General features: G+C 39.7%; 1 protein-coding gene across 6 annotated transcripts in view; it reads left to right on the top strand.

The window, feature by feature from the left end:
- The window catches only part of FAM3C (FAM3 metabolism regulating signaling molecule C), a 50,043-nt gene that overhangs the window by 4,389 nt on the left and 20,017 nt on the right, over positions 1-25,637 (top strand). For 4 of the 6 annotated variants that reach the window (XM_067564287.1, XM_067564282.1, XM_067564283.1 and 1 more), the window contains 4 exons: positions 17,100-17,159; positions 21,230-21,334; positions 23,298-23,327; positions 24,866-24,989. In XM_067564287.1, coding sequence (XP_067420388.1) covers positions 17,147-17,159; positions 21,230-21,334; positions 23,298-23,327; positions 24,866-24,989 — 272 coding nt within the window. In that variant the 5' untranslated portion in view covers positions 17,100-17,146. Of the gene's footprint in view, positions 1-12,221; positions 12,826-13,411; positions 13,572-13,592; positions 14,671-17,099; positions 17,160-21,229; positions 21,335-23,297; positions 23,328-24,865; positions 24,990-25,637 lie in introns of those variants that run through there. The other 2 variants (XM_067564285.1, XM_067564286.1) reach the window with 2 other exon arrangements.

The following is a 25,637-nucleotide window of genomic DNA, read 5'->3' as shown; positions in this document are numbered from 1 at the left end:
TGCTGCATGATTTTGTGAAAGTCCCTTCACTTCTCTGTGCCTCTGTTTCACCTTTAGTAGAATAGAGGTCAATATAATCGTGCTGTAAAGATCTTTGAGATCTGTATAGGAAAGGTGCTATAGAAGACCCACTTATTAAGCTCCATATTTGCAAAATCAGAGAGTGTATGTGTTCATTAGGGAGCGAGTGCTCTGTATAGAAACTGAATTTGATGTGAAATTACTTCCTCTCACAGCTCATGTGATTGGGCTTGGCATGATGGTCTCTGTGTGGGGATAATTACATCTGACCATTAGTCTGTAGGCAGAATATAACTCTTCAGTGCAGCCCCTTTGCACTCGCAACTCCAATTCAGTGACTAGAATAGTGGATACTTCCTCTCTTTACCTCCTATCTGAGTGTTCTGGGACATTGGAACTACCTAGGATTTTGTCCCCCCACTTCAGGGACTGTAGCACACCTCCTCTCAAATAATGGCTTGGTTAGTGATTGTGTAGATGCCCTTGTGACTTCCTCAGCCTTGCAAGCGATATAGACTTCTCTTGCGTGACTAGTCTCTCTGTCTTCCTCGTGCATTTATGTGGATCATGTGTTTGCATCAGCTCTCCATGCAACATATGAATGTCATTCTTAAAAAGTGAGGTTCTAATTCTTACGGTGTTGTCTTGATACATTCCCTGGGATTTGACCATTCTTCGGTAGCCTGGGAGAATAAATCCCTTGTTCTGTAGTAAACTTGAGCTTGATTCAGTAGAAAGCATTTGTAACTATTCCTTTTATTTTTGTTGAGGTTTCTCTTTCGTGGTACATTCATTTAGAATGTGCTGTAGTAGCAAGCTAGCTACTAGGATATGGTGCTTTATGGGGATGCTTATCGTGACAAAAAGCTAGATATTTTCAGTGATACAAAGACACAGATATGTACCATACTATGATTATAATCCAGTGTATAGATGTTCTAGTCACTCCTTTTGGGGATCGTGGGTTGGCAGGTAACTGCTTTTTGATTTAATTAATGCATTTATTTTGTTCTTAGCTATTGTGGAATGACTGAACAAACTTTGATTGCAATAAGTTATGTATACCTCAGAATATTAAGACATCATGGTGGTGATGTGCTTTTTTGTGAGCTGTCAAATAAGTGGTAATTGCAGCTGCACTTCTCAATTTCTAAATATATTTTTCATTGTATTAAAAATAAATAAACCGCTCCCTGTCTTAAGTGTCCTAGTACACAGATTAGCCAAGTCTGCCTGCGAACATCCACTCGGCAGAGCTGCAGTTGACTCATACACTTGTAGCCACATCCATACTGGACTGCAGATAATTCCGGTTAGAAGCTAGGATTTATGGGAGTGAATTCCAGAGTTCTTAGCACTAAACTAACTTGAGCACTCTAGGAATTGTTTCATGATGTGGTGTGGAAGAAATTGTCTGTTCTTCTTGAGCACCTGTGGAGAAGTTTTCTTAGCTCTCCTGCATTTTAAATGGAGGGACTTCCAGCTTTGCATGCTTCTCACTTCTGTCCCTTCCAGCCAGTGCTAAGGCATGGATTCAGCACCAGTGGATGAACTGTTCTTGCTTTTGGCTGTGCTACTATTGGAGCAGGATGCAGATTGAAGACATGGAGCATGCTTGTGGTCATTTTAGTGGCAGCTGGTGACCCTCAGAAGGCAGCAGCAAGTCTTTAGGAGATCATGCTGGCTGGATGCTGATATGGCAGAGTGGAGACAGCTGGTGCATGCTGTAATTGCTGCAGATTTCCCCTGTGGAGACCAACACATCTAGCGCAGTACCATAAACACAGAGTACTACGTTGTCATGCAGACCTGGGATGACCTCCAGTGGGTCCAGAAGTTCTGTGTGAGGAAGGCCACTTTCCTGGAGCTCTGTGTGGAGTTTGGCCCAGTCCTCCAGCACCAGAATTTAAAAAACAAGGGAGGCTGGTAACAGTCCAGAAGTAGAGTGTTAGCATCACCTGAAGTTGGCTACCCCTAACTGCTATATATCCATGGCTAACCGGTTTGGTGTTGGAAAGCTGGTGCTATGGTAGTGGTGGTTTGTGATGCATTATTGCTGTTGATTACCTATGGGTGATGGATGTAGCTATTGTGCCTGAAGTAATAGCTGGCTTTGAGAGAATGGGGTTCCTGAACTGTGCTGTGGTCATTGATGATGCATGTGTGCCTATGGTTTACTTACCACAAGCAGCACATAAATATGTCAACTGTAAACGATGTAAAGGATACTACTTGATCATTATACAAGTATTGGCCAACCATAGAGGCAGGTTTATGAATATCAGTGTGGGAAGCACTGGCAAGGATGCTGAGGTGATTTGACATTTATTTGTTTGGAAGGAATAAGGTTCTTTTGTGTTTAAATAACATGCTTATGAATGGGGGTGTCTGTTCATTGTTGTTTTTACTCTATGCTGTCCCAGTTTATGAAGCTGGACCCTGATATAAGAGCACCTGGAAGAGAGAGGGTTAATTGCACGTGGAGCAGTTGCAGGATGGTTACAGAAAGGGCACTTGGCCAACTGAAGGCAACTGCCTGCATACCCGTTTGAATGCCAGTATGCCCAATGCCATTTGTATTGCTGTGGTGTGCTACACCCTATGCAACATCTGGAAGGAAAAGGGCAAGAGCTTTCACCAGAAGTGGTCTCAAGATACTACTGGTTTGCAGGCTTGTTATGGACAAAGTGCCCCTGTCATCACTGGGGCTGGGAAATAAAGGATGTCTTGTGCACCCACATTCGTACATCACATTGTGACATGCGGGGGAAATGTGAAGCTGTCTAGTGTTTTAGTACGTGTATCAATTTATTTGCTATTGCGCTCATGTGATAAGAGTTTGATTTTATTAAAAACTTTGAATACAACTTCTTTCCTCTTCCTTCTTTCCCAAGCACTCTATGCCCATGTAGTATATAAACAAAATACTTTATTAATAAATAAAAAAGTAATTAAAATAACTGACTCTAGTGTCAATGCCAGTCTCAGGGCAGATTGTTAGGAGCCAAGGCACAAATCCCCAATTGTTTGTGAACTCTGTCCTTAGATTCCACCAACCAATTATCATGTGTAAACTCCTCAGGCACTGTAACAACCTAAACATGAAGTCACAGACTGTCCCCTTGGGTATTTCTATCTATCTTGCCACCCGAGTGAGCATACCTTTGTGAAAAATGGTTCCTTACACCAAGGATCTGCTTACCCCATGTCAACTGACAATGTTTGTAACCAACCCTATAATAAACTACATAAAGATTTATTAAAATAGGAAAAAGAAACCAGAGAGTTATTTACAAGGTTAAAGCAGGTGAACATACATATACAAATGAGTGACAATCTGACATTTCAAAAATTAATAGAAGCTTCTATAATAAGCTAGCTCTGTATGTCCTTAAGGGCTAACTCAAGCTAAGCAGCTTATGCCTAGAAAACGTTGTCCTCCAGAGTCCAAGCAGCATAGGGATACAGTTCCTTCTTGTTAGGGCTTTTCTCTACTCCGCCCCTCCTTTCTTGTGCTCTGAGCTGCAAACTCAGCTGACGGGAGGAATCCACTTGCATGACTAATCTTCGGGGGGGCGGGAGCGGGCAGAATAACCAATGTCTTCTGTCATCTTTAACATCCCACAATAGTTTGAAGGGCCTTTTCTGTTGGGCAAGATGTAATATCTTCTGTTGGAAAGCAGCACTTCATACTGGTTAATGGTTGTCTCCTGTCTGGTGATTTACAGTCACAGAGAGTCACTATAACCACTGAAATATTACCATACAGTATGGGATACAGATTTTATAAGTGAGATTGATGCTTGCAGCAACTCACAAGCATTCAATAAAGTCTAAACACATTCTTATAATTCTGCTACTTGTTTTAACAGGACTAACATACAGGTGAGCCAGAATGATTCCAGCTATGTATGTATCAGGGGACTTTGGCATGAGCTGGCACCTGGTCTGCCAGTGTCACAATACCAACTACTGTAATAAGAGCCATTACATGCATGGCAGCTTCCAGTAAGTAAAGTGTGAAAATGGAAACAAAATTGAAAAGTGCTATGTGTTGTCCTCCTTTCCCCTGCCCAACCCGAACAGCATGCTGTGAATGGAGACAAGGTGGATACAATTTGATATTTTTGTTTAAAAAAAAATTTAGAAAATGGATTTTTATCTAAATCAGATTTTACTTTATTATTTAAATTATAAACTTTTTCTTTTAAAAATAAGCCTATTCAAAATGAAATCTGAATTTAATAGAAAAAATATTTTGAGGCCTAAACTTATTATAATTTATTGTGTGTGCAGTATACATTTACAATTTGTATATACTGGAAATCAGTGTGTTTCAGTCTTCAAGCGTATGTGTGAGGAGAAGCGTTAGCAGCTGTATTTCATCTGAAGGCTGAGAATCAAATATCTTAATAAAATCCCACAAGCACTACAATTGGTAACAGTGAAAAAAAGAGGAGCAACTTTCCCCCCTTTCTCCTTCTGGTGTCACCTCAAACCTATCTCCACTGCTACTTTTCTCCAATTTGAGTTAGTTTCCCAGCCCTGAAGAAGAGCTCTGTGTTAGTTCAAAAGCTTCTCTCTCTCTCTCTCTAAAAGAAGTTGGTCCAATAAAAGATATTATCTCACCCACTTCGTTACTCATCTCCATGTACCATGCTGTGTTCCCATGGAAAACACCACTTAAACTCTGGAACTGGAAGACACAACAATTTGAAGTGGCTCCTTGCTTGGAATAGAATGTACTATTTGTAACCTGGGAAGTGCCCGCCCACTGCTAAAGACCCCTCCCCCAGCTTAAGGGGAGGAATCATTGAGCCCGAGATACAACTGATTACGGGGGGGGGACAAACTATTGGAAAAAACCAGGAAGAGGTGTGGGGGTCACAGGTTTAAACGAAGGGAACTAGAAAGGGACACCGAGCAGAGAACCCCGGACAGCGCACACTGCCCCCAGAAGGTGTCAAGGGAGCCAGCGGACGCTGCCCAGAGGAACTCTGCCCGGATGTGTGAGTGAATAGAGGAACGGAAATAGGCCCCACAGTCACAGAGCACCCCCCGAGATAAATGTGCGCCAGGGTCTCTCTCATGCTGCAGTAGGAGCAGGTGTCAGGGCGAGGGGTGAACCGCGCCAAGTACACGCCTGTGCTCACGGCCCCATGAAGGAGCCATCAACTGATGCCCCCAGCGGGATGTGGGGTCAGGGTGGAGTACAGACTGGCCCACCGGAGCTCCTTGGCCTCCGCAGGTGGCAACCATTTGGTGTCAGGGCGGGACACGAGGGCGAGGAAGCGAAGAGTGTGCAGCAGGAGCATGTAGAGATAGTCCCTTGGCGCGGTTCGAAAGAGGACCGGCTGCAGGTTGTGCAGCCAGCTTGGTTCAGTCAGAATTTCCTGAATCAATTTAACAAAGCATTCTGTATTTGTTTTCTATTGTCTGTTAATTCACAGGTTTTTTTTTTTTTATGGGAATATTATTGTCACCCTACTGAATCAGCATGGCAGACTATCTAACCTCTATTTGAGGTTAACATCAGGTAGGCCTTGGAAAAACTTTACCTAGCCACCTACTGGCAGGAGGGCTAAATCTACCAACCTAAAGACCAATATAAATGATGATAAAGATACCAGTAAGATCCAAAGAGAGCAATCTAGTGTGATCAAAGGCCAGCCTCACCATTCCTGTCAAGTGTCCCAGATATCACAGTGCATTCTACATTATCAGGCTTCCTTATTTCACAGCAATACCAAACCAGGAGATGGCGGGGAAGAAAGACTCGCTTTCCAAATACCCTTTGGCTTAGTCTACATTAGAGAGTGTGTTTGTTGACAAAACAGTGCTGGTGTACACACTGCAATCACACCCCCGCCAACAAAACTGCCCAGTTCTCTGACAAAATAAAACCACCTTGAAAAGAGGTGTAAGGCTTTTGTTGGCATAGCTAGGGCGATGCAGTGTATAGACACTGCGTCCCCTTACTGCTGTGGAGGACCTGACATTCTTGTCAATTTCACCATTCCAGTGCCCTGAAATTGAGAACAAACCCAGGGCAGCTGGTTACCGCTGGCAGCTGGGAGCAGGGTGAGAAACCCTGCAGCCCGGGCAGCTCGTTCCTGGCTCCAGCCTGCAAGCTGGGACTGGGCAAACTGTGGGCTGCTACAGCCTGGCTGCGAGCTGGGACGTGGGCAACTGCAGCCCAGCTCCCAACTGCAAGCCAGAGGATGCTGCAAGCCCCAGTGGCTGGTTCCTGGTCCGGGCTGGAACTGGCAGCCATGTCAATTTCATGGCTCAGCCGTGTAATTGACATGGCTGCCCTGGTTGGGAGCAGGTGGAGAAGCTCCCCAACTTCCTGCCCTGCTCCCAGCCAGGACAGGGAATCAGCTGCCCCAGCCTACAGCAGTCCAGGCTTATTGTCCCGCTCCCAGCAGCCAGAAGTCAGGGAGTTTCTCCACCTGCTCCCCGCCACAGCAGCCATGTCACTTAGATGACTGAGCTGAGAAATTGACATGGCTGCCCTTTTGGTGGAGAACGGAAGGGCTTCCCCCTACTCCCACTGGGAAAGGGATGGGGAAAAGTCCCCATGCTGCTGCCCCCAGCTGGGACAGGGCAGAGTAGGGGCAGCCCACAGGAGGTCTGGGGGCTCTCAGCTCCCCACACTGCCCCGAGGTTGGTGGAAATGCTCCTAAAATCACCTCATTCACTGATGGCTTATATTTCTGTGCATTTTGAAACAGTTACTATTGAACAAGGTTACTATTGAACAAGGTCTCATACCTCTTACCCTAGGAAAGAGGCAAGTATAATTCCTTCTATCCCCTTTTTACACACAACGTGCAGAAGTTGTGCAAGGTCTCCTCTGACCAACTAAGAATAGAACTCAGGCTTCTGATATGACAGATACATGTTTCAGCCACATTGCCTTTTAGAGTGAGTGTGCCAAAGCTACGTACTTGATTGTGCTGTCTGTAATAAGAACTCAAGCCACAGAACCACATCTCTTCTCAGGGTCAGGAATGGAATCCAGCAATCCTGACCCCCAGCATTCTAGTGCTGTCAACCCAAAGTGTATGTCTTATCTCCCTTTTGGCTGGTGCATAGGGAGGATTGTAGTACTTTAGCTCAACTGGTAGAGATGCATGTGAGGGATCTGAAGGTCTTGGATTTAAACTTCCGAGTCAGGTGTGGGTGCTTACTGTTGTGCATGATGAAATTTTTTTTCCCACTTTTCCTCCCAAACTGGCTTATTTAATTCACATAATGAGAAAACATTGATAGAAAGATGTTATAGTTAACTATTATAATGTGCTGCAATGTGCCACACAACGCAGGTGTTCCACGTTTTTGTAGTTTGTCATATATTTGGTTGCTTTTATTGCCTGTTGGCAGGTTTGAAGGATAAGCCCCAAGCCTTTGAGTAGGATATTGCAGAAGACTACAGAGATAGGAATCTCATCAGCCTCTGATCAATAAGTGATAAATGTGAAAACCTCATCAGCTCTGTCTGCTGACAGGGATAATAATAAAAGAGGAGACATGACAAGTCCATGGGGCCGATGCAGTGCATCTGAAGGTGCTGAGGGAGTTCGCTGATGTGGTTGTAGAGACATTGGCCATTGTCTCTGAAAATTCGTGGCGATCAGGGGAGATCCCCGACGATTGGAAAAAGTCAATATAGTGCCCATCTTTAAAAAAAGGGAGGAGGAGGATCCAGGGAACTACAGACCAGTCAGCGTCAATTCAGTCCCCAGAAAAATCATGGAGCAGGTTGTCAAGGAATCCTTTTTGAAGCACTTGGAGAAGAGGAAGCTAATCAGAACAGTCAGTATGGATTCACCAAGGGAAAGTCATGCCTGCCCAACCTGATTGCTTTCTATGATGAGATGACTGGCTCTGTGTATGTGGGGAAAGCAGTGGTCGTGATATACCTTGTCTTTAGTAAAGCTTCTGATATGGTCTTCCATGATATTCTTGCCAGCAAGTTAAGTAAGTATGGGTTTGATGGACAATAAGGTGTACAGAAAGCTGGCTATATCATTAGGCTCAACGGCTCAATGTCTAGTTAGCAGTCGGTATAAAGCCGAGTGCCCCAGGGGTTGGTCCTGGCGCTGGTTTTGTTCCACATCTTCATTAATGATCTGGAGGTTGGGATGGATTGCACCCTCAGTAAGTTCGCGGATGACGCTAATTTGGGGTAATGGTAGATATGCTGGAGGATAGGGATAGGATATAGAGTGTCCTAGACAAATTGGAGGATTGGGCTGAAAGAAATCTGATGAAGTTCAAGAAGACCAAGTGTAGAGTCCTGCACTTAGGATGGAAGAATTCCATACACTGATACAGACTGGGGACTGACTGGCTAAGCAGCAAAAGGACCCGGGAGTGGATAAGAAGCTGGATATGAGTCAACAATGAGCCCTTGTTGCCAAGAAGGCTAATGGCATATTGGGTTGCATTAGTAGGAGCATTGCCAGCAGATCGAGGGAAGTGATTATTCCCCTCTATTGGGCATTGGTGAGGCTACATCTGGAGTATTGTGTTCAGTTTTGGGCCCCTCACTAAAGAAAGGATGTGGACAAATTGGAGAGAGTCTAGCTGAGAGCAACAAAAGTGATTAGGGGGCTGGAGTACATGGCTTATGAGGAGCTGCTGAGGGAACTAGGCTTGTTCAATCTGCAGAAGAGACAAGTGAGGGGAGATTTTTGATAGCAGCCTTCAACCCCCTGAAGGGATGTTTCAAATTGGAGGGAGCGAGGCTGTTCCTAGTGGTGGCAGATGACAGAACAAGGAGCAGTGGTCTCAAGTTGCAGTGGAGGAGGTCTAGGTTGGATATTAGGAAAAACTTTTTCCCTAGGAGGGTGGTGAAGCACAGGAATGGGTTACCTAGGGAGGTGGTGGAACCTCCATCCTTAGAGGTTTTTAAGGCTTGGCTTGACAAATCCCTGCCTGGGATGATTTAGTTGGGGTTGGTCCTGTTCTGAGCTGGGAGTTGGACTAGATGACCTCCTGAGGTCCCTTCCAACCCTAATCTTCTTTGAATCCAATGGACTCTATTAAGTTATAAAAGTGCCTGGCTGATCAGTTTCTGTCCCTGAATGATGAACTATCATGTCAAAGTGAGGAAAAACTGATTTATTTTCCATAAGTTTATAAAGTGATTGGAAGGAATATATTTTGTGCAAATATATATTTTTTCTAGCGAGCTTGACAGGCTTCTTGAGGCCCAGCGAGCCTCAGTATAATATTCTTTTTTTATAATTATTTAAATAAGTCATAGAGCTGGTACGATTTCCTTGATATTTAAATCACATGCTTCCCCCATCTCATTTTTAAGTCAATCAGGAAAGGACTGATACTAGCGATGAGGTACAGTGCTATTCAGTGTTTTCATAAGAGTACCACGTGTACTATTACTGGTTTGTCTTGTATTATTCTTCAATCTTCCCAGAGGAGGCATCCTAGAATGGAACCAAACAAAATTCTGCACCCAGAACAGCTTTCATGCTGGCAGGATGTAGAAACATCTTGCAGTACATAACATTTCCCTCCCACCCCCCATTGGACAAAGTATTGCTTAACAAATGCAATTTCAAAGCGTTAAAAAACACAAGAGCCACACAAGCTTGCTGTTAGCACAAAAGTTTTACAGCAGCCCATCTGCTCACTGGTCAGAGCAATGGTTATTTATTGCACAGACCACACATTCTTTATATTAGCTACTTTCATAGAAGGAGACTGATTTTAGTTTGGAAGAATTCTGTTTTTTATTAACTCCTGTCTATATCTAAGACATCATTGAGCCTTTTTGTTTGTTTTTCTGATTGCACCATTATATCACAGGACGACAAATGATTGTGACTTAGGGTGGGCCCTAAACTGTTGAATTTTCTCCCCTTGACTTCTGTCTCAGATCATCTCTCTTCAGTTCACCTTTGTTCGCAAATTTATTAATCTCATAGATTAAGGAACTATTAGATCAGCAATTCACCTTCTGTAGAACACAGACATTAGAATTTTACCCAGTTACCCCTGCACTGAGCCCAATTACCTGTGTTTGACTAAAGCATAATTTGTATCTGGCTAAAGCATATCTGCCAAAAAGGTATCAAGCCTTGATTTGAAGACATCAAGTGATGTCTGTCTCCGTGCTAGTTTGTTTCAATGAACATTATGAACTGGAATATATGAACATTATACTAGAATAGTCCTTTCAACCAACTTTTAAATGCTAAAAGCTCAGCTTGCTCTAACATAGAAATTGCTCCCTGTTTTCAACAGTTTGTCTAATTTAGAGCTGAATTTATCACCTGTAAACAAACTGTATCACTGCAGGATTGGCAGAATATTGAGGGTGGTGGATTCTGCGTTTAATGCCTACTGAAGTAAATGGTTGGGAGGGGGAATTCTCAGGAGGATTCTCAGTTGCCTACACTTATTGCAATCTCCTACAGTGTCAGTGTGCTCATGGCCAGTTGCTTGCCATCCTCTGAAGGACATTATGTATAGCATATGATAGGAAAGTTTCACTCTTAGTGTAAGCAGTGAACATTTAGCAACAGATTCCTCTCTACTCTTGAAAATGCCTGTTGATATTTTAACTTCATTTTTCTTTTTGGGGAGGTGAGGAGAGTTTCTCAGGTCTTTACATTTTTTCCTCTCATTTACTGTCCTCCTCACTACTAACCCCCACTCCTATAAAACTTTAAGCAATATATCATAGCAAACCTACCTGTGGCAGAGAGGGGCTGGGCATGGATCTCTGAACTCATCAGTGCTACTTCAAGCACAAGCCAGAAGTTGCTCCAACAGTAGAAAGTTCTCCCTCTCCCAAGGGTTGAACATCAGGCCTATGTAGGATCGAGAGAGTTTTCTGAATGATAAAGAGCCTTTGCCTCCGAAGTAGCACAAAGAGTAACGGACAGGAACTAGAAACTAAGAACAGAGTCTATATTAGGCATCAGTGTTTCATTTACCCATTCTTTTCCATATTCTCAGGCTTTCTCCCCATCAGGTGAATCTTCCAGAATCATCACACAACTAAATCAACTTTGTCATCCTGCTTTTTCTCACTGGCATTTAAATTTGTAAGTGCTAACAACATATCAAAGGGGAAATTGAGCAGATTTCCTTTTATCTAAAGGAGATATTGATTACAAGCTATTATCTGTCTTGTACATTTTAAGGTAACTTGTAAAGGTCTGTTGGGGCCTGATTTTTAACTCAGACCTGAAATGACCAAGGCCCGAGAAGGTTGAGTTATTTTCTCACTACGGGTGTCAGGTTGGAAAAGAGCTAACCTTCTCGGGCTCAGATCGGCTCTTTTCCTCTGCCTGTAGGGTTGGCATGGCAGCAGTTGCGTGCACCGCTCTTGCTGGCCACCAACCTCTGCTGTGGTGTGTGTGCTGCAGGGTGACAGTCTCTGTGATTCATTGGCGCACACACTCTGCAGCAAATACAACACAGTGAAGTGGTGGTGACTGGCAGGAGCAGGGCAAGCAGCGCCATCACCACGGGCAGGGGGAGGAGAGCCCACCTGTACCCAAGGATGTCGATTGTTTTCCAAACAGATGCAAACTTGACATTTGTAGTTGGATCCTATTAAGTTTGGGTCAGGTTGCAAGTAACTTGATTCTAGTAACTTGAATCTGAGTTTCTTATGCAATATTAAATGATAAAAATTGAGCGAGTGAAACAGTAAATAGCTCAGTAACCTAATCTTTTCCTGCTAAGCTTCCAGACAGAATCTAATTGCAGTTCTGTGAAAAATGTGAAAGCCATTTCACACCAAAGGTACGGAAGTACATATCACAGCGGTTCTTAAGAGCCTCTAAGGGCTTATCACTAAATATTAGAGAACGCTCTCTCCTTTGTTCCAGTGTTCAGCCAACACTTCCTAATTAATTACCCAGTGTCACAAGAGCCAAAACATTGAGACTTTGACTAAACCTAGACACCTCTGTCCTGATTTTTTTCAGTGGATCACAGGTCCTGAACCTCTCACTGGTTTCTGAGCAGGTGCTCAGAATTTCTAGGCACCTTAGTTTGAAAATTTTTTGTGTAGTTTTGCCATTTGAAATGGTGGATAAAAATCAATGATTTTTTAAAAAAAATTTAAAAAACGGATTTTTTATTTAAATCAGATTTTTAAAAAATCATCAATAAAATACTAAATTTCTCTCTCTCGTTTAAAAAATAAGTTACAATTAAATCTCATCACAAACATGCTAACCCTACACTTAGTCTCATAAAAATGAATTAATGGTTCTAGTCTGTCCAACCTAACTACCAGCTTTTGCTTCTTGAAAGTTCTGGGCTTTCACTTTCTGTTTCAGTTTCTGTTTCTCAGCAGACTAAAGTCACATGTGCAAAGAAAGACACAAGCTGGATAGGATTGTTGTTCTGTGCTTATGTGGTGGTGGAGCTAAGCCAAGCAAGGCAGAGGAGTTGATTAAGACACTGTCTTAAAGACAGAGACAAAGGACGGAGGCAGAATAAAAAGGAACAGTGGAGTGAACTGGAAGGAAAAAGGGAAGACGTTATTCAGTATACACACAGCTTCCTATACTCCTCCTCACTTTTGCCACAGAAAAACTGTCATGGCTTCTGGGAATAAGAGAGACCCTATCTGAGACTAATTTGAAGAAATTCCTTCCCTGGGTAAAGGAAAACGTGTCAAGTATAAGCAGTGCAAGAAGGAGATGCAGGGCCTAGTTGCAAGAATGAAACATCATAATGAAAACTGCTTATTGGGAGAAAATGATGTGGATGAAGATTTGGATATGTCTGAAGAACAATGTGGATCAACTGGTTAGTAACGTAAATAATTCACTTTGCAATGCATCATTCTTCAAGACTCTCTCTATGCCTTTTAGTGTAAGTGTGATTTAATAAGTAAAATCCCAAACTGTTTGCTATGTTGGATTTTGCTAGAAAAAAAAGTGTAGCTTCGCTAATCCTTATGGCTTGTTTAATTAGTTAACTAGGTTTAGAATCTATCACCCAAGTATACGGTACTGAAAGCTGCAGTAAGAGAAATCTAGGATTGCCACTGGGTGTCATTTTCTTATTTTATATTATATAATACATGCCCCTTATTATGGAACATCATGGCCACAGACCATAATGGTGATGCCATAAGTCTATTCCCTGTTTTACTTCAGCGTAACTCAGCTTTCCCAAGGGAACCCCGTCCTATACTTTTTTTCTCAAAAAAGAGAAGTGCCAGTGAATTCTGTGGGGCTTACTCCAAAATTAAGTGCCCTCTAAGTGCAGTCAGTCTTATCTTTTTTGGTAATTGGGAATCGGATCTGCATCCTTGCTGAAAAAAATATAAATGATAACTGAATAAAAGAGAAGAACGACTATTCCAAATCATTTTTGAATTTTGTTTCAGGATTCCATTTAAGCATAAGAGACTGAGACTTTGACTGTGACTGTCTATCTGCAACAACTTCAGAGTCATCTGTTGCTGCAACTAAACGTATTTCAGACAACAAAGTATCAGTAGCAAGCAAAAGATTTCAATCATCCAGTAAAACCACCACCATGGATAGGTTAGTAGTAAGGACCAGCAAATACCAACAAGACACCATCAATGAAAAAATTGCTCGGTTCATTTATGTCACAAATTCTCCTTTTCGCATTGTTAGCAATAAACACTTCATTGACATGGTTGAGTCCTTATGAACAGGCTACACTCCACCTGGTAGAGCAGACGTTGATGGAATGTTGCTAGATACAGTTTATGAGAAGGAACTTGAACTGTGTGCAAGAAATACTATGGGGAAATTTGCCAGTTTAAGTCTTGATGGGGTGGAGCAATGTACACAATGATCCAGTAATATGTGCCTTTATGACAACAGAAGATGGGGTTGCATATCTTTCAGAAACAATAGATGCATCAGGAAATGCCCACAAAACAGAATATTTAAAAGAAGTGGCAGGGAAATCATTGAACAAAATCTGAACAAAAATTCAACTTGTCACGTGTGCAGTTTTGTCACAGACAGTGCAGCAAAAGTGGCAAAGATGAGAAGATACTTAGAAGAAGAAGAAACGGAAGGATGCTCCTTAACAACACATGGCTGCAGTGCCCATTTAATGCATCTTTTAGCCAAAGACTTAAGTATGTCTTCTCCAGGAATAAAATAAAATCTTGTTGAAGTTGCAAAATATTTCCGTAACAACTATTTTGCTTCAGCTTCACTGAAGAGAACAGGAGGATCCAAACTAATTCTCCTTCAAGATGTTCGGTGGAATTCTGTGGTTCATTGTTTTGAACAATTTATTAAGAACTGGCCTATTCCCATAAAACTTTGTGAAGAAAACAGTGATAAAATAGATGGAAATATCTCATCCAAAGTATCTAACATTGGATTAAAGAGGAATGTAGAGGATATGCTTAGTATACTGAAGCCTATATCCATAGCCGTAAACAAACTTCAGAGAAATTGTTACTGCATTGCTGATGCTGTTGAAATTTGGAAGACACTGCAAGAGACATTGAAGAAAGAAATACTGCATCGGAAAGTTAAACTGCAGGCAATAAAGAAGCGAATGGATCAAGCACTAACTCCACCTCATTTTCTTGCAAACATTTTTGACCCCATATATAAAGATAGATGCCTCACTTCTGAAGATGATGCTGCCAAGGTATGGGCATCTCAAAATCATTCTTCAGTTATGCTAGTCATAATAAATTTCAGGGCTGGAGCGTTTAAACAGCATTTAAACAGTGCATTTTTACTGATGATGTTTTGAACAAAGTCACTCCCCTGAATTGGTGGAAATCATTAGCCAGGCACCTTGAAACAGTTCCTTCAGTTGCTAAGCCAACTTTTCACAGCAGTAGCTTCCTCTGCAGGCAAAAGAGAAAATTTTCTTTGTTTGGTATTATTCACTCAAAGCTAAGAAATCGACTGGGAGTTGAAAAAGCAGGAAAACTCGTATTTGTTTGTCTATGAATAAAAATGACAGTGGGACTGGGGAAGATGAGAGCTAATTGTAGAAGTTTTAAGGATAGCATCTGTTTAGTGTTGTGATGACTTGTCTGTTAGAGTTAATAAAATTTGAAAATTAAAAAAACAAAAGTTTAAGGACAGCCATCAGCTGGCAACTCAGAAGACTGCTGCAATTGCAAATGTGAAACATTTATATAACATTTAAGATTTAGTTTAATAAAATATAAGTGCTATTGTGTGTGTGTGATTTAGTTCTTACCATTCCTATTGTACTGCTGATGCCATCTGCAGCTTGACACAGGTAATGAGTATTATGTATTATTTCCTAAATTAATAAAAATCAAGTTAGCTAAAAAATTACACAAAGTATACCCTCCTAGATGTTGTAAATATGCTATATTGAGTTGTAAATTAACATATTTTTGTGATCAGATTTGCTCCATTGTTTAAGAAATATGTGAAGAAGTATCATGGGAAACTTGATTTAAATCAATAATTTTCTCTAAGTGATTTAAATCGCCTTGATTTCAAATCAGGGTGTACCGATTTAAAATTGAAGATAATGCTTAATCATCCTCGCAGGACTGTTTGGAGCTTAATTCAAGTAATGTTTGTAAAATGCTTAAATATTTTCAGTTGGAAGGTGCGATGGAAGTGCTTTTCATTTTTCTGGTAACTGAAAGATAACATGCAATAACAACAATTTATTTACGAACACTTCGTTGTATGTAGATGTTTTATCATTATTGCAGTTTTTTCCCAAAGTACCTTTTTAGATTAGAATTAGCTTGTCACTTTAGAAATGCTTAAGTTCTGGCTAAGGCAGTACTTTCAGTCCAAGCCCTTATTTTCAGATTCTTATAACTTTCCGGAAAAGTTATTCCTGGGATTTCAATTTTTCATTCCTGTTATGAGCCCTTGTGTGTACATGCATGCATGCATGTTGTTTTAATAAAATTCTTTTCATTGTTTGAACATATCAAAATGTATATCTCTACGTATGCAATGTTTTGATACTTTAACTCAGAGGGTTTAGTTTTAAAAATTCCTACTTACATATGTAGTCCTCGGCTAAGCATGCTGACACATAAGAAAAAAAAAAGTCCTTTTGCTTACCTTCTTACATTAATGTGAATAAATTACACAGTTCAATCCCCATGTATCATACATGAAGAAACCTTCAATAAATACATTTTGGGTTACTAGCCAGACAGTTTATCCTACTTGCAGGTGTTGAGTGGGAAGGTTGGCTCATTGTTCCTCCTCCTTATTCCCCCTGTAGAGCTCTTGAGCTCCACAGGATAGAGGCTCTTTCTTAGCTCCATCTCCTTCTGAGCAGAGCTCTTGGAGTGCCCTTTTCAGCACCAACTTTCCACAGCACTTGCCATCTGTAAATTTAACTCATAAAATGCAGATAGGTGAGTAGATTTATCAAGGTACACACCTTCTTTCTTCTTGCATATCAGGCATCTTTACTTTGCTGAAGCAAAGTGGGGGTTTTTTTGTTCACAGACTTCACAATTTGACAACTATTTTAAAACTATAATCCAGAGAGAAAATCGTCAAAAGTTTGACATGCCACACTTCCATAACACACAATCTTGGTTCCAAAGGTCACTAGGAATTTGAAAGAGTGCAGATGGGTTTTTTTGTGTGTATTGTCCATGTTACCTGTTTACATTTGTACCATACAAATTAGACACCTGCAAGAAAACAAGGGACATCATCTGATTTCCTTGGTAATTGATTGAGAATATAACGTGTCATCTCATTTTTAGCCTGTTTTGATATGAGTTTATGAAAGATTTAGTGAAATTCAGAAACAAGTGATTAGAATAACAAAACATTCAGGTAGCTTGCTTCATACTTGAGTGACAAATGAGAGCAGTGCATCAGAAATCAATCCAATGTCTTTTTCCTCTTTCACTGTGAGCACTAAGAAATCAAGGCTTGATGCTGACTATGATAACAGATTAACTATTAAGTGATCAGCAAAATCTTCATTAGCACTACTAGCTTGGAAACCCTGAATGTTTCTATAATGGAAGTAACAAACAAAACAGTTGTAAAACTGTTTATTTCCTTTAGTTCTAATTTTTTGTGCTTTCTGTCTTCTTTTAGGTGGCTTGTTTAATGCAATAGTGTCATTGACTGACTGAAGACTAAACATGAGGGTAGCAGGTAAGAAAAACATTCACTAGAATCATTTGATGCGATTTATAAAACAAGTCATATACTGAATTAATGAGTAAAGAATAATCTGGATTTTTTTATTAAAATCTAACTTCTGAAAGAAGTATACCAGCTTTAATTTAAAGGAAACAGTATTGCTTTGCTATTTCACTACCTTTTAGCTGTCTGTGAAGCATGGCATTAAGCAATCATGAATGATGGAAAAACATTGTGAATGTTCATTTTCTCCATACCAGTCACATCCAGCTTCTCTGAAGGTCTGAAAGAAGCAGCTAATATGAATTGGGTCTTCCTGTAAGTTACTCAGTGTTACCATTGGCTTCCAGCTTTTTACAAGTAGTTTATTCAATTATTATATGTCCATTTCAATTACTAAACTGGAATTCTTGCGAGGGAGAAGTTCAAGTTTATTGAAAAAACATTTTGTTTAAAAAAAGGCAAAATGTTTATCTGCCACTTTCAGTCAAAATAACCCTTCCTACGGTACAGTCTTTGTTGATTAATAACCTTGATATGAGAGAGATCTCAAAGGAATGCAAAAAATATTCTATGCATCATTAAATTAAAAGTGTATTTAGCACCTTTCTCATCAGATGTCTTATGGATCTTTTAATATGTCTTTTTGAATCATTTAAACAAATATCAGTTTCTCAAATCAAAGTGCAAAATAACACCAAAGAAACACCAGTCATTGTAGTAAATAACACTTAAGAAGTGCTATACTCTTTAGAAATTCAGGTAACCTAACAAATGTATATAGTGAACTTTAGTATAATAGGAAGAAATTGAATTTGAGATTTTTTCAGGATTTGAAGATGTTTTTGATGTAAATGTTATGAGTGTTCTTGGTATTTGTGGGGCAAAGGACACAATAAGATGAGAGAACAAGAAATGGGTAGCTGTTCCAAAGCAGATAGAAGACATAATAGCTTGAAGTGTTCTCTATGGAAGGAATACAGCATATCAGAGACTGACTGGGTAGAGTTCAGAAAAAAACAGGAAGTGAAAGCTGAATAAACCTATCACCTGGAGAACTGTAACAGAGATCTCTGAGAAGCTGGAAGCAGAAAACTTCAAAGAAAATTCAATGATGTGTTGCATCTGTATGGCAACTAAACAATTTAAAGGCGTTCTGTTGCGAGGTACATTTATTTGCACTGTTATGCTACACTTGCAGCAGGAATGTTTGGGTTTGCTACTTAGTCTGAAAATGATTAGACTTTTCAGCAGTGCTATTCATACATTAACTTAATAACAGTTGCTTCAAAGTAACCCAGGAAGAAAGCATGACTACAAGCTTTCTCAACATGGACGTTTACATTATTCAGGCTGTGATAGAGAAATAATACATGGAACATACATATTTATTAATTGTATTAAGTATGCTGACATTTCAGTGTAATTCAGATTCCTCGTTGGGGGTATGGTGAAGGTCTGGTTTATGCTGAAGAAGGAGTGGGCAAGGCCAATACAGAATTTGGTAAGGTTGGGAAATGCTGTTTTCTGGAAGGTGAACAGTGGAGGTTGTCTCCCTCCTAAAATCTTGGTAAAATTATAGATATATAAAAATCTTGTTGCTAACCCCCAGAACTACTTCTCTTCATCTGTTGAAGTTTCTTGACTATAGTAAGCAAGTAACTAAAGTGGAGTGCATTTAGTTCAAAGATTAAAGAAAGCTAAAGGAGAGCCTAAGCTCTCTTAGGCTTGGTCTACACTGGCGGCGGTAGTCGACGGGAGAGACACATGCTACGTTACGTAGCTTGTGTATCTCAGTTGATATACTTACCTTTATGCAGCGTGGCATCTTCACTGTGCTGCATTGACGGGGAGACACCCTCTCATCGATGCAGCCTTAGTCCTTGCAGGGAGGTGGATTAATAGAGTCGACCGGAGAGCACTCTCTGATCGACTAAGCGGGTCTACACAGACCCGCTCAATCGATGCCACTGCCTGGATCCCTGCTGCCGCAGCAGTGAAGACGGATCTTCAGAAACTTCTTTTCTTCTTTATAGAAACAGCCCATACAATTCTACAGGAGGTTCTTAGAGTTCTGTGGTGTTTCTTTGCTATTCTAGAGCTACAAAGCATGTACAGTCTGTCTAATTTATTGTATGGCATGTTCCAAAATCTTTTTTTTTTTTTATTAAATGAAATGTGACTTTGAAACCCTTCTTTCCAGTTCTTAACAGGTTATTCAGATTATGGATTTTTCTCAGGGTTTGCCTGTGGTTGTTTTTTGCTTTTTAGTGAGCACTTGCTTCTGCAGTCTATCCATTCCCAATTTAATGTTTTTAAAGGAAATTTTAAAAAACTGGAAATGCCTGTCTGTAGTTTCCCAGGGAAAGCTTAAGGAGGGGGTGATGGTGGGTGGTGTCTTTCCCTTATTAATAAAAATTAAAAATCATATGTCCCTTTCTTTATCTCTTTCCTGGTCTTGCTTTCCTTTTCCTGTCTCCTTGTTCTTTTTTTCCTCTTTCAAATGAATTAACATCCCTGATCCCTCTGGAGACTAATAGCCTTTCCCCATAGCATCTATGGTCTGTGTGAGTATATAATGTCTATTCTGAAGAATTCACTTGGCTGATGGCAGTCTAGGAAATGCCAGCCTTCTGAGGGGTCACTTTTCCCAAACTATTTAATGTAGCCAGGATGGATTTCAGGGCAGAATGTTGTTCAGGGTCGCTTAAATAAGCACATTCAAACCTATATATTCAGCACATAGTATAAACTGAGCAGTTTATTCTGTGAGATCTATTGGAAATAATGAATGAAAATTACACACACACGATATGATTGTGTTAAGTAGAAACTAATTTTCTACTTCAAATGCAAATTGTTGGTTGTTGGGCTAGCCACTGTTCTGAACCCGCTCATCTCCCAGTATGCTGCTTGACCTCCAGTGTCATAGCCAAGCAGTGCAGGAGAGCTGGCTTTTATAGCTTTAGGCCACTTCAGAACTTATCTGAACAAAATAAGGAAAATTGTTGCTGTTGTTGACTCTTTAATTGGTTATTTTATCCAATTTGATTGGTTTTATTTTCTAATTCTCTTTGAAAAGAAAAAATAAAATACATTTAAAAAAAAAATTAAAATCTCTCAATTTAAAAAACAATCCCCTGCTAAATTGATGACTTGCCCAAATGTAAGGCTCTGGCCTGTTCAGGGTTCTAGCAAAGCTGCCAAAATGCAGTAGAAAATGCCCCCTAATTCTGACTCTGGGCCATAGGCTAGAACAAGTGTAGCACAATCTGAAGGCAGAAAGAAAAGGAACATGCTGCACAAAAAAGAAACAAGGAATAGAACCTCCTTTCCCACTGTGCCCATAATATTCTGTCCCACAGGTGTTCACATGTACAGTACCAGAGGAGTAGCCGTGTTAGTCTGTATACAGCAAAAACAACGAGAGACCTGTAGTACCTTAAAGACTAAAGCTTATGCCTGCAGAAATTTGTTAGTCTTTAAGGTGCTACAGGACTCTCGTTGTTTTTACATGTACAGTAGGTTGTCCATTAACTTTTTAAGGTTTTAATTTCTGTTGCATGAAGGGAAAAAGAGACCAACCCATATTTTAAAGGAAGATGAAAATAGAGCCTCTGCTCCTTCTCTGAGCTCCATTCCGAGAATTTTTTTTTTCTTTTTTTTTTAAAAGAGAGAGAGGGCATTATTAACATCTAGCATGTTTATTGTGCTCTAAATACCAGTGTAATTCTAACACACTATTGCTAAACTGTGAAGTGTGAGTTGGTGCCCCGTCCCAGGGTGGAAGACAGCAGTCCAAGATACAGCCTAGCTTCACAGTATCCTTAAAAAATATATCTGTTGCAGTGATTTAAGATCACACCTTGAAAGCACGAAGCTTCACTTTTGATTTATTTTCATGTACATTCCCTTTGTTTACTTTATTGCCCAGTTTGGTTGTAACATATTTCTGGCAGTATTGTTAACACAATTCACTGTGGATTTCTCATCCAGTTTATTTTTTGTATCTAGAACTGATATGTATAAATTACAAAATATAAATAGATTCTGAAAACTTTGTTTTCTGTGATTCTATATAGGTGCTGCAAAGTTGGTGGTAGCTGTAGCAATATTTCTACTGACATTTTATGTCATATCTCAAGTATTTGAAATAAAAATGGATGCAAACTTGGGAAACCTGTTTGGTAAGTAAAGGCTTCTGTTTTCCCCACACAAATACGATTGGACTTGAATATAGCTTGAGTAAGTACTACACATTCTCTCCATTGTGAGCCTGGCATAGTCATGCTCCAGAAGAACTGCATGTTTTTAATATATACTTTTAAGGTCTGAACGAAAAGGCAAAATATTAATATTTACAAATTTTAATGTGAATATTTTTAGTTTAAAAAGTTCACATTCTAAATATACACAAGATTTTATCCATGTTCAGGTCATGTTTGACCATATTTGTGGTTTTAGTCAAATATTCTTGAGACTGTAGGTATAACAAGTGTATGCAGTGTTGTTGTAGCCGTGTTGATCCCAGGATGGGTGAAATAATATCTTTTACTGGACCAACTTCTGTTGGTGAGAGAGACAAGCTTTCACACTACACAACTCTTTTTCAGGCCTGGGAAAGGTACTGAGAGTATCACAGCTAAATACAAGATCGAACAGATAGCAAATATTCTATCTACTTATGCTAAACTAAGGGATCATTCACGGTGAAGTGGTCCCTTAGAATATGTGCTAACTACTTATGCTAAACTATCTGTTCAGTCTTGTATTTAGCTGTGACACTCTCAGTACTTGTCTTCATGTACAATACTAAGGTGGCACAGCTGCACTAGTGTAGCTGTAGCGCTTTAGTGAAGCTGCTCCTATGCTGACAGAACTTCTTCCATCTGCATAGATAATCCACCTCCCTGAGAAGCGGTAGCTATGTCAGTGAGAGAAGCTCTCCCGCCAACATAGCGCTATCTACGCTGGGGGGTTAGGTCTGTATAATTATGTCACTCGGGTGTGGATTTTTCAACCCTCTGAGCAATATAGTTATACCAATATATATGTATGTAGTGTAGATTTGGCCTCAATACCTTTCTCAGACCTGAAGAAGAGCTCTGTATAGTTCAAAAGCTTGTCTCTCTCACCAACAGAAGTTGGTCTGATAAAAGATACTACCCCACCCACCTTGTCTGTCTAGCATCCAGTTGTAGAGCTGCTGCATAGATAATTCAGAATTTACTTATTTTCATTCCTTGTCCTTAGTATTAACAAAGTGCACATATTGCATGTAGTATACCAACACACATACAGTGATCAAAGTGGTGTCAAGTGAGCATATTATATATTTTTTTCTGGTCTGAATATAGATTCATAGATTTTTAAGACCAGAAGGGACTATTGTGATCATTTAGTCTGACCTCTTGCACATTGCAAGCCACAGAACTCACCCATCCACTCCTATAATAGATCCATAACCGCTGGCTGAGTTACTCAAGTCCTCAAATCATGATTTAAAAGCCAAGTTATAGAGAATCCACCATTTACTCTAGTTTAAACCTGAAAGTGACTCAGGCCCCATGCTGCAGAGGAAGGTGAAAAATACCCAAAGTCTCTGCCAATCTGACCTGGGAGAAAATTCCTTCCCGGCCTCAAATATGGCAATCAGTTGGACCCTGAGCATGTCAGCAAGACCTACCAGCCAGATACCCTATACAGGGGCATTGCGTAAAACTTAACTTTTGGATAGCTTAAAAACGAAAATTTGAAAAGTGGATTCTGATTATGAATGCCCAACTTTAGACACCCACGGTCTGATTTTTTTTTTCCCCCAAAGGGATTGAGCATCTGCAACTCCAGAGAGCTCTGAGTACTCAACGTATCTATCACTAGATCCTTTGTGTCTAAACTGGGCAACCAAAACTTGAAGCACAAAATGTTGAAGGCTGCATTTCAAAATTTGGCTCCTTAATCTCTTTTTTGTGTCTTACTGTAAATGTTTGTGCATTATATTTGAATACGATGCTAGCATGGAGTATCATAAACTATCAAACTTATTTTTATAAATCTATAAAAACTGAATTTATGGGATTATAAACATTTTACTACAAATGACATTTCATTCTAACTAAAACCTTTTAAAAACTTTCTTCTGTGTTTTAGCTAGATCAGCATTGGAGATAGCTGCACACTGTAAGTATTTCATATGCCACAGTTAGTGCAGTTTGTATTTACTTTTGTCTGTATACACAACGTTGCTGTGACTTTTAAATACTAAGTCTCACTTCGATATAGAAATTGCCACCTGCACATAAAAATGCAGTGAGAATAGCTTTAGAAGTAGATGGTTTCCTGTCTAACCAGAGAATTGCATCTGTCAGATCAGCATATGTCAGAATAGATATTTTAATGGTTTGTGATGATATACCTTATTAATTTTACTGTTATGTACAGTATTTAAGCTACAATTTCATATTTTGATCAGTATTATCTTTGTGATCTTTTGGTTAATACAAGATAGGGTATATGGTTACCTGGGAAATAAGTTTTAACTTTTATTCCAGGGTAAGGACAGAATTAAACTAATTGGTATTGCTGATTTATTAATCAAAGTAAAAATAAAATTCTTATGAAGGATATATGCTGTGGCTCTTGAGTATTAATACATTTGAAGAGGGTTCCCCTATTCCTTTAACAATTGTAGCACCATTTTCCCTGAAATCTTTTGTACCAGATTTTAAGCACTTGATTCAGTATGTGTGTTGTTACATTATTTAAGCAAGGAGAAAAGTTGGGTTTGTTCGTGTGTCACAGGTCTGGGATCTGGGAGATTTAAGTTCTGTTTCTGTCTCTGCCACAAACTTCTGATGTGACTTTGGGCAAGTCATTTTGTACTCCTGCTGAATTTCTGCACCACTGCGCAATGCAGAATTTGCATAGAATTAATGTTCCCCACAGAATTTTATTTTTTCCATGCAGAATTTGTGATTTTTCCACCCCCACCCCACAAGCACTCCTGGCTGCGTCTGGCATGGGCGGCTGGGGCTCAGCTGTCTGGAGCGGTCAGTGGGAGCCCCAGCTGTCTGGGGCAGTCAGCGGGAGAGTGATTATATTGTGTTATTTTGAGAAAATGTGTAGAATTGTAAAACACTGTGCATAGAATTTTTCATTTTCTGGTGCAGAATTCCCCCGGGAGTAATTTAGGGAATGATCCATAGACCACAGAAGTTAATGGAAAGACTCTCATTGACTTCAGTGGGTTTTGGATGAGGTCAATAATTCTTTTTGTATCTGTTTTTCCATTTATAAAAAGGAGATATGTACCTACCTCACAAGTGAGATTAAATATTTGTGAAGTGCTTTCTCCCATAATTGAGTATATAGACTGAGTTACGCCGTGTTTTGTCACCAGGATGTTGGTCCCAGGATATTAGAGACAAGGTGGGTGACATAATATCCTTTATTGGACCAACTTCTGCTGGTGAGAGAGACAAGCTTTTGAGCTTACACAGAGCTCTTCTTCAGATCTGAACTCTGTGTAAACTTGAAAGCATGTTTCTCTCACCCACAGAAGTTGATTCAATAAAGGATATTACCTCACCCACCTTGTATGTCTGTATAGACTGAGATAATTTGTGGCTTGCCTGTACCTTTTCCTTAGGTATGACTAATACTTCTGTTTGTTTATTTACTATTGTCATATCTAAATCATTTTTATTTCCTTTCTAAAGCTACAAAACCCCCCAGATATAAATGTGGGATTTCAAAAGCTTGTCCTGAAAAGCACTTTGCCTTCAAAATGGCAAGTGGAGCAGCCAACGTAGTTGGGCCTAAAATTTGTGTAGAAGATAATGTGTAAGTATTTGCTTACTTGGCAGATTATTTGTAAGTACCTTTTTAAAAGCTATTTTGGATAATTGCTCAGTCAGAATCATTTGAATTCAAACTATAATGTATTGATTTTTGCTGAAGTAAATAGAACATCTTGTGATTTATGCTTCGTTTAATATGCAAGCAAATATCTGAACTGGTACAAACACACTATTTTCAAGTACTTTTGATACTCACTAGCTGTATGTCAGATTGTGTTGTGGAATTGTTATGATTTGCAAAATACCTTTTAAACTCCATCAGGCCAATTACAGTTAAAATATATGTTTAGCCTTTCTTTAAAAAAAAAAACCACTACCAAGGTAAAAAGTCAAATTATTCTAATAATCAAAAGGTAATTACGTTTTGCTATAAGTAAGGTTACTAAATGTAAAAGAATTTTTAAAATGTAAAATCTGTAGGGAATGTCAAAAAAATTGTTTTGTTTGAGTTTATAAAATTGCATGAAAATATAATAGTAGTTTTTTAATGCAGCCCTTTTAAAAATACAAAATCTGTTTTATGCCTGAGCTATTTAAGCATTCCTTAAATATACAAACTAATTGGATTACTTCATCAGTGTGCTAATTTTGTTCCAGACAGTGGAACTTCTTACATCATGATTAACCATGA

Source organism: Emydura macquarii, unplaced genomic scaffold (genome assembly GCF_026122565.2).
Source record: "Emydura macquarii macquarii isolate MOO-44397 ecotype Brisbane River unplaced genomic scaffold, CSIRO-AGI_Emac_v2 contig_2636, whole genome shotgun sequence".
Lineage (NCBI taxonomy): Eukaryota > Metazoa > Chordata > Testudines > Chelidae > Emydura > Emydura macquarii.
The sequence above is the reverse complement of the archived record's forward strand: the minus strand, read 5'-3'. Positions and strand labels throughout refer to the sequence as shown.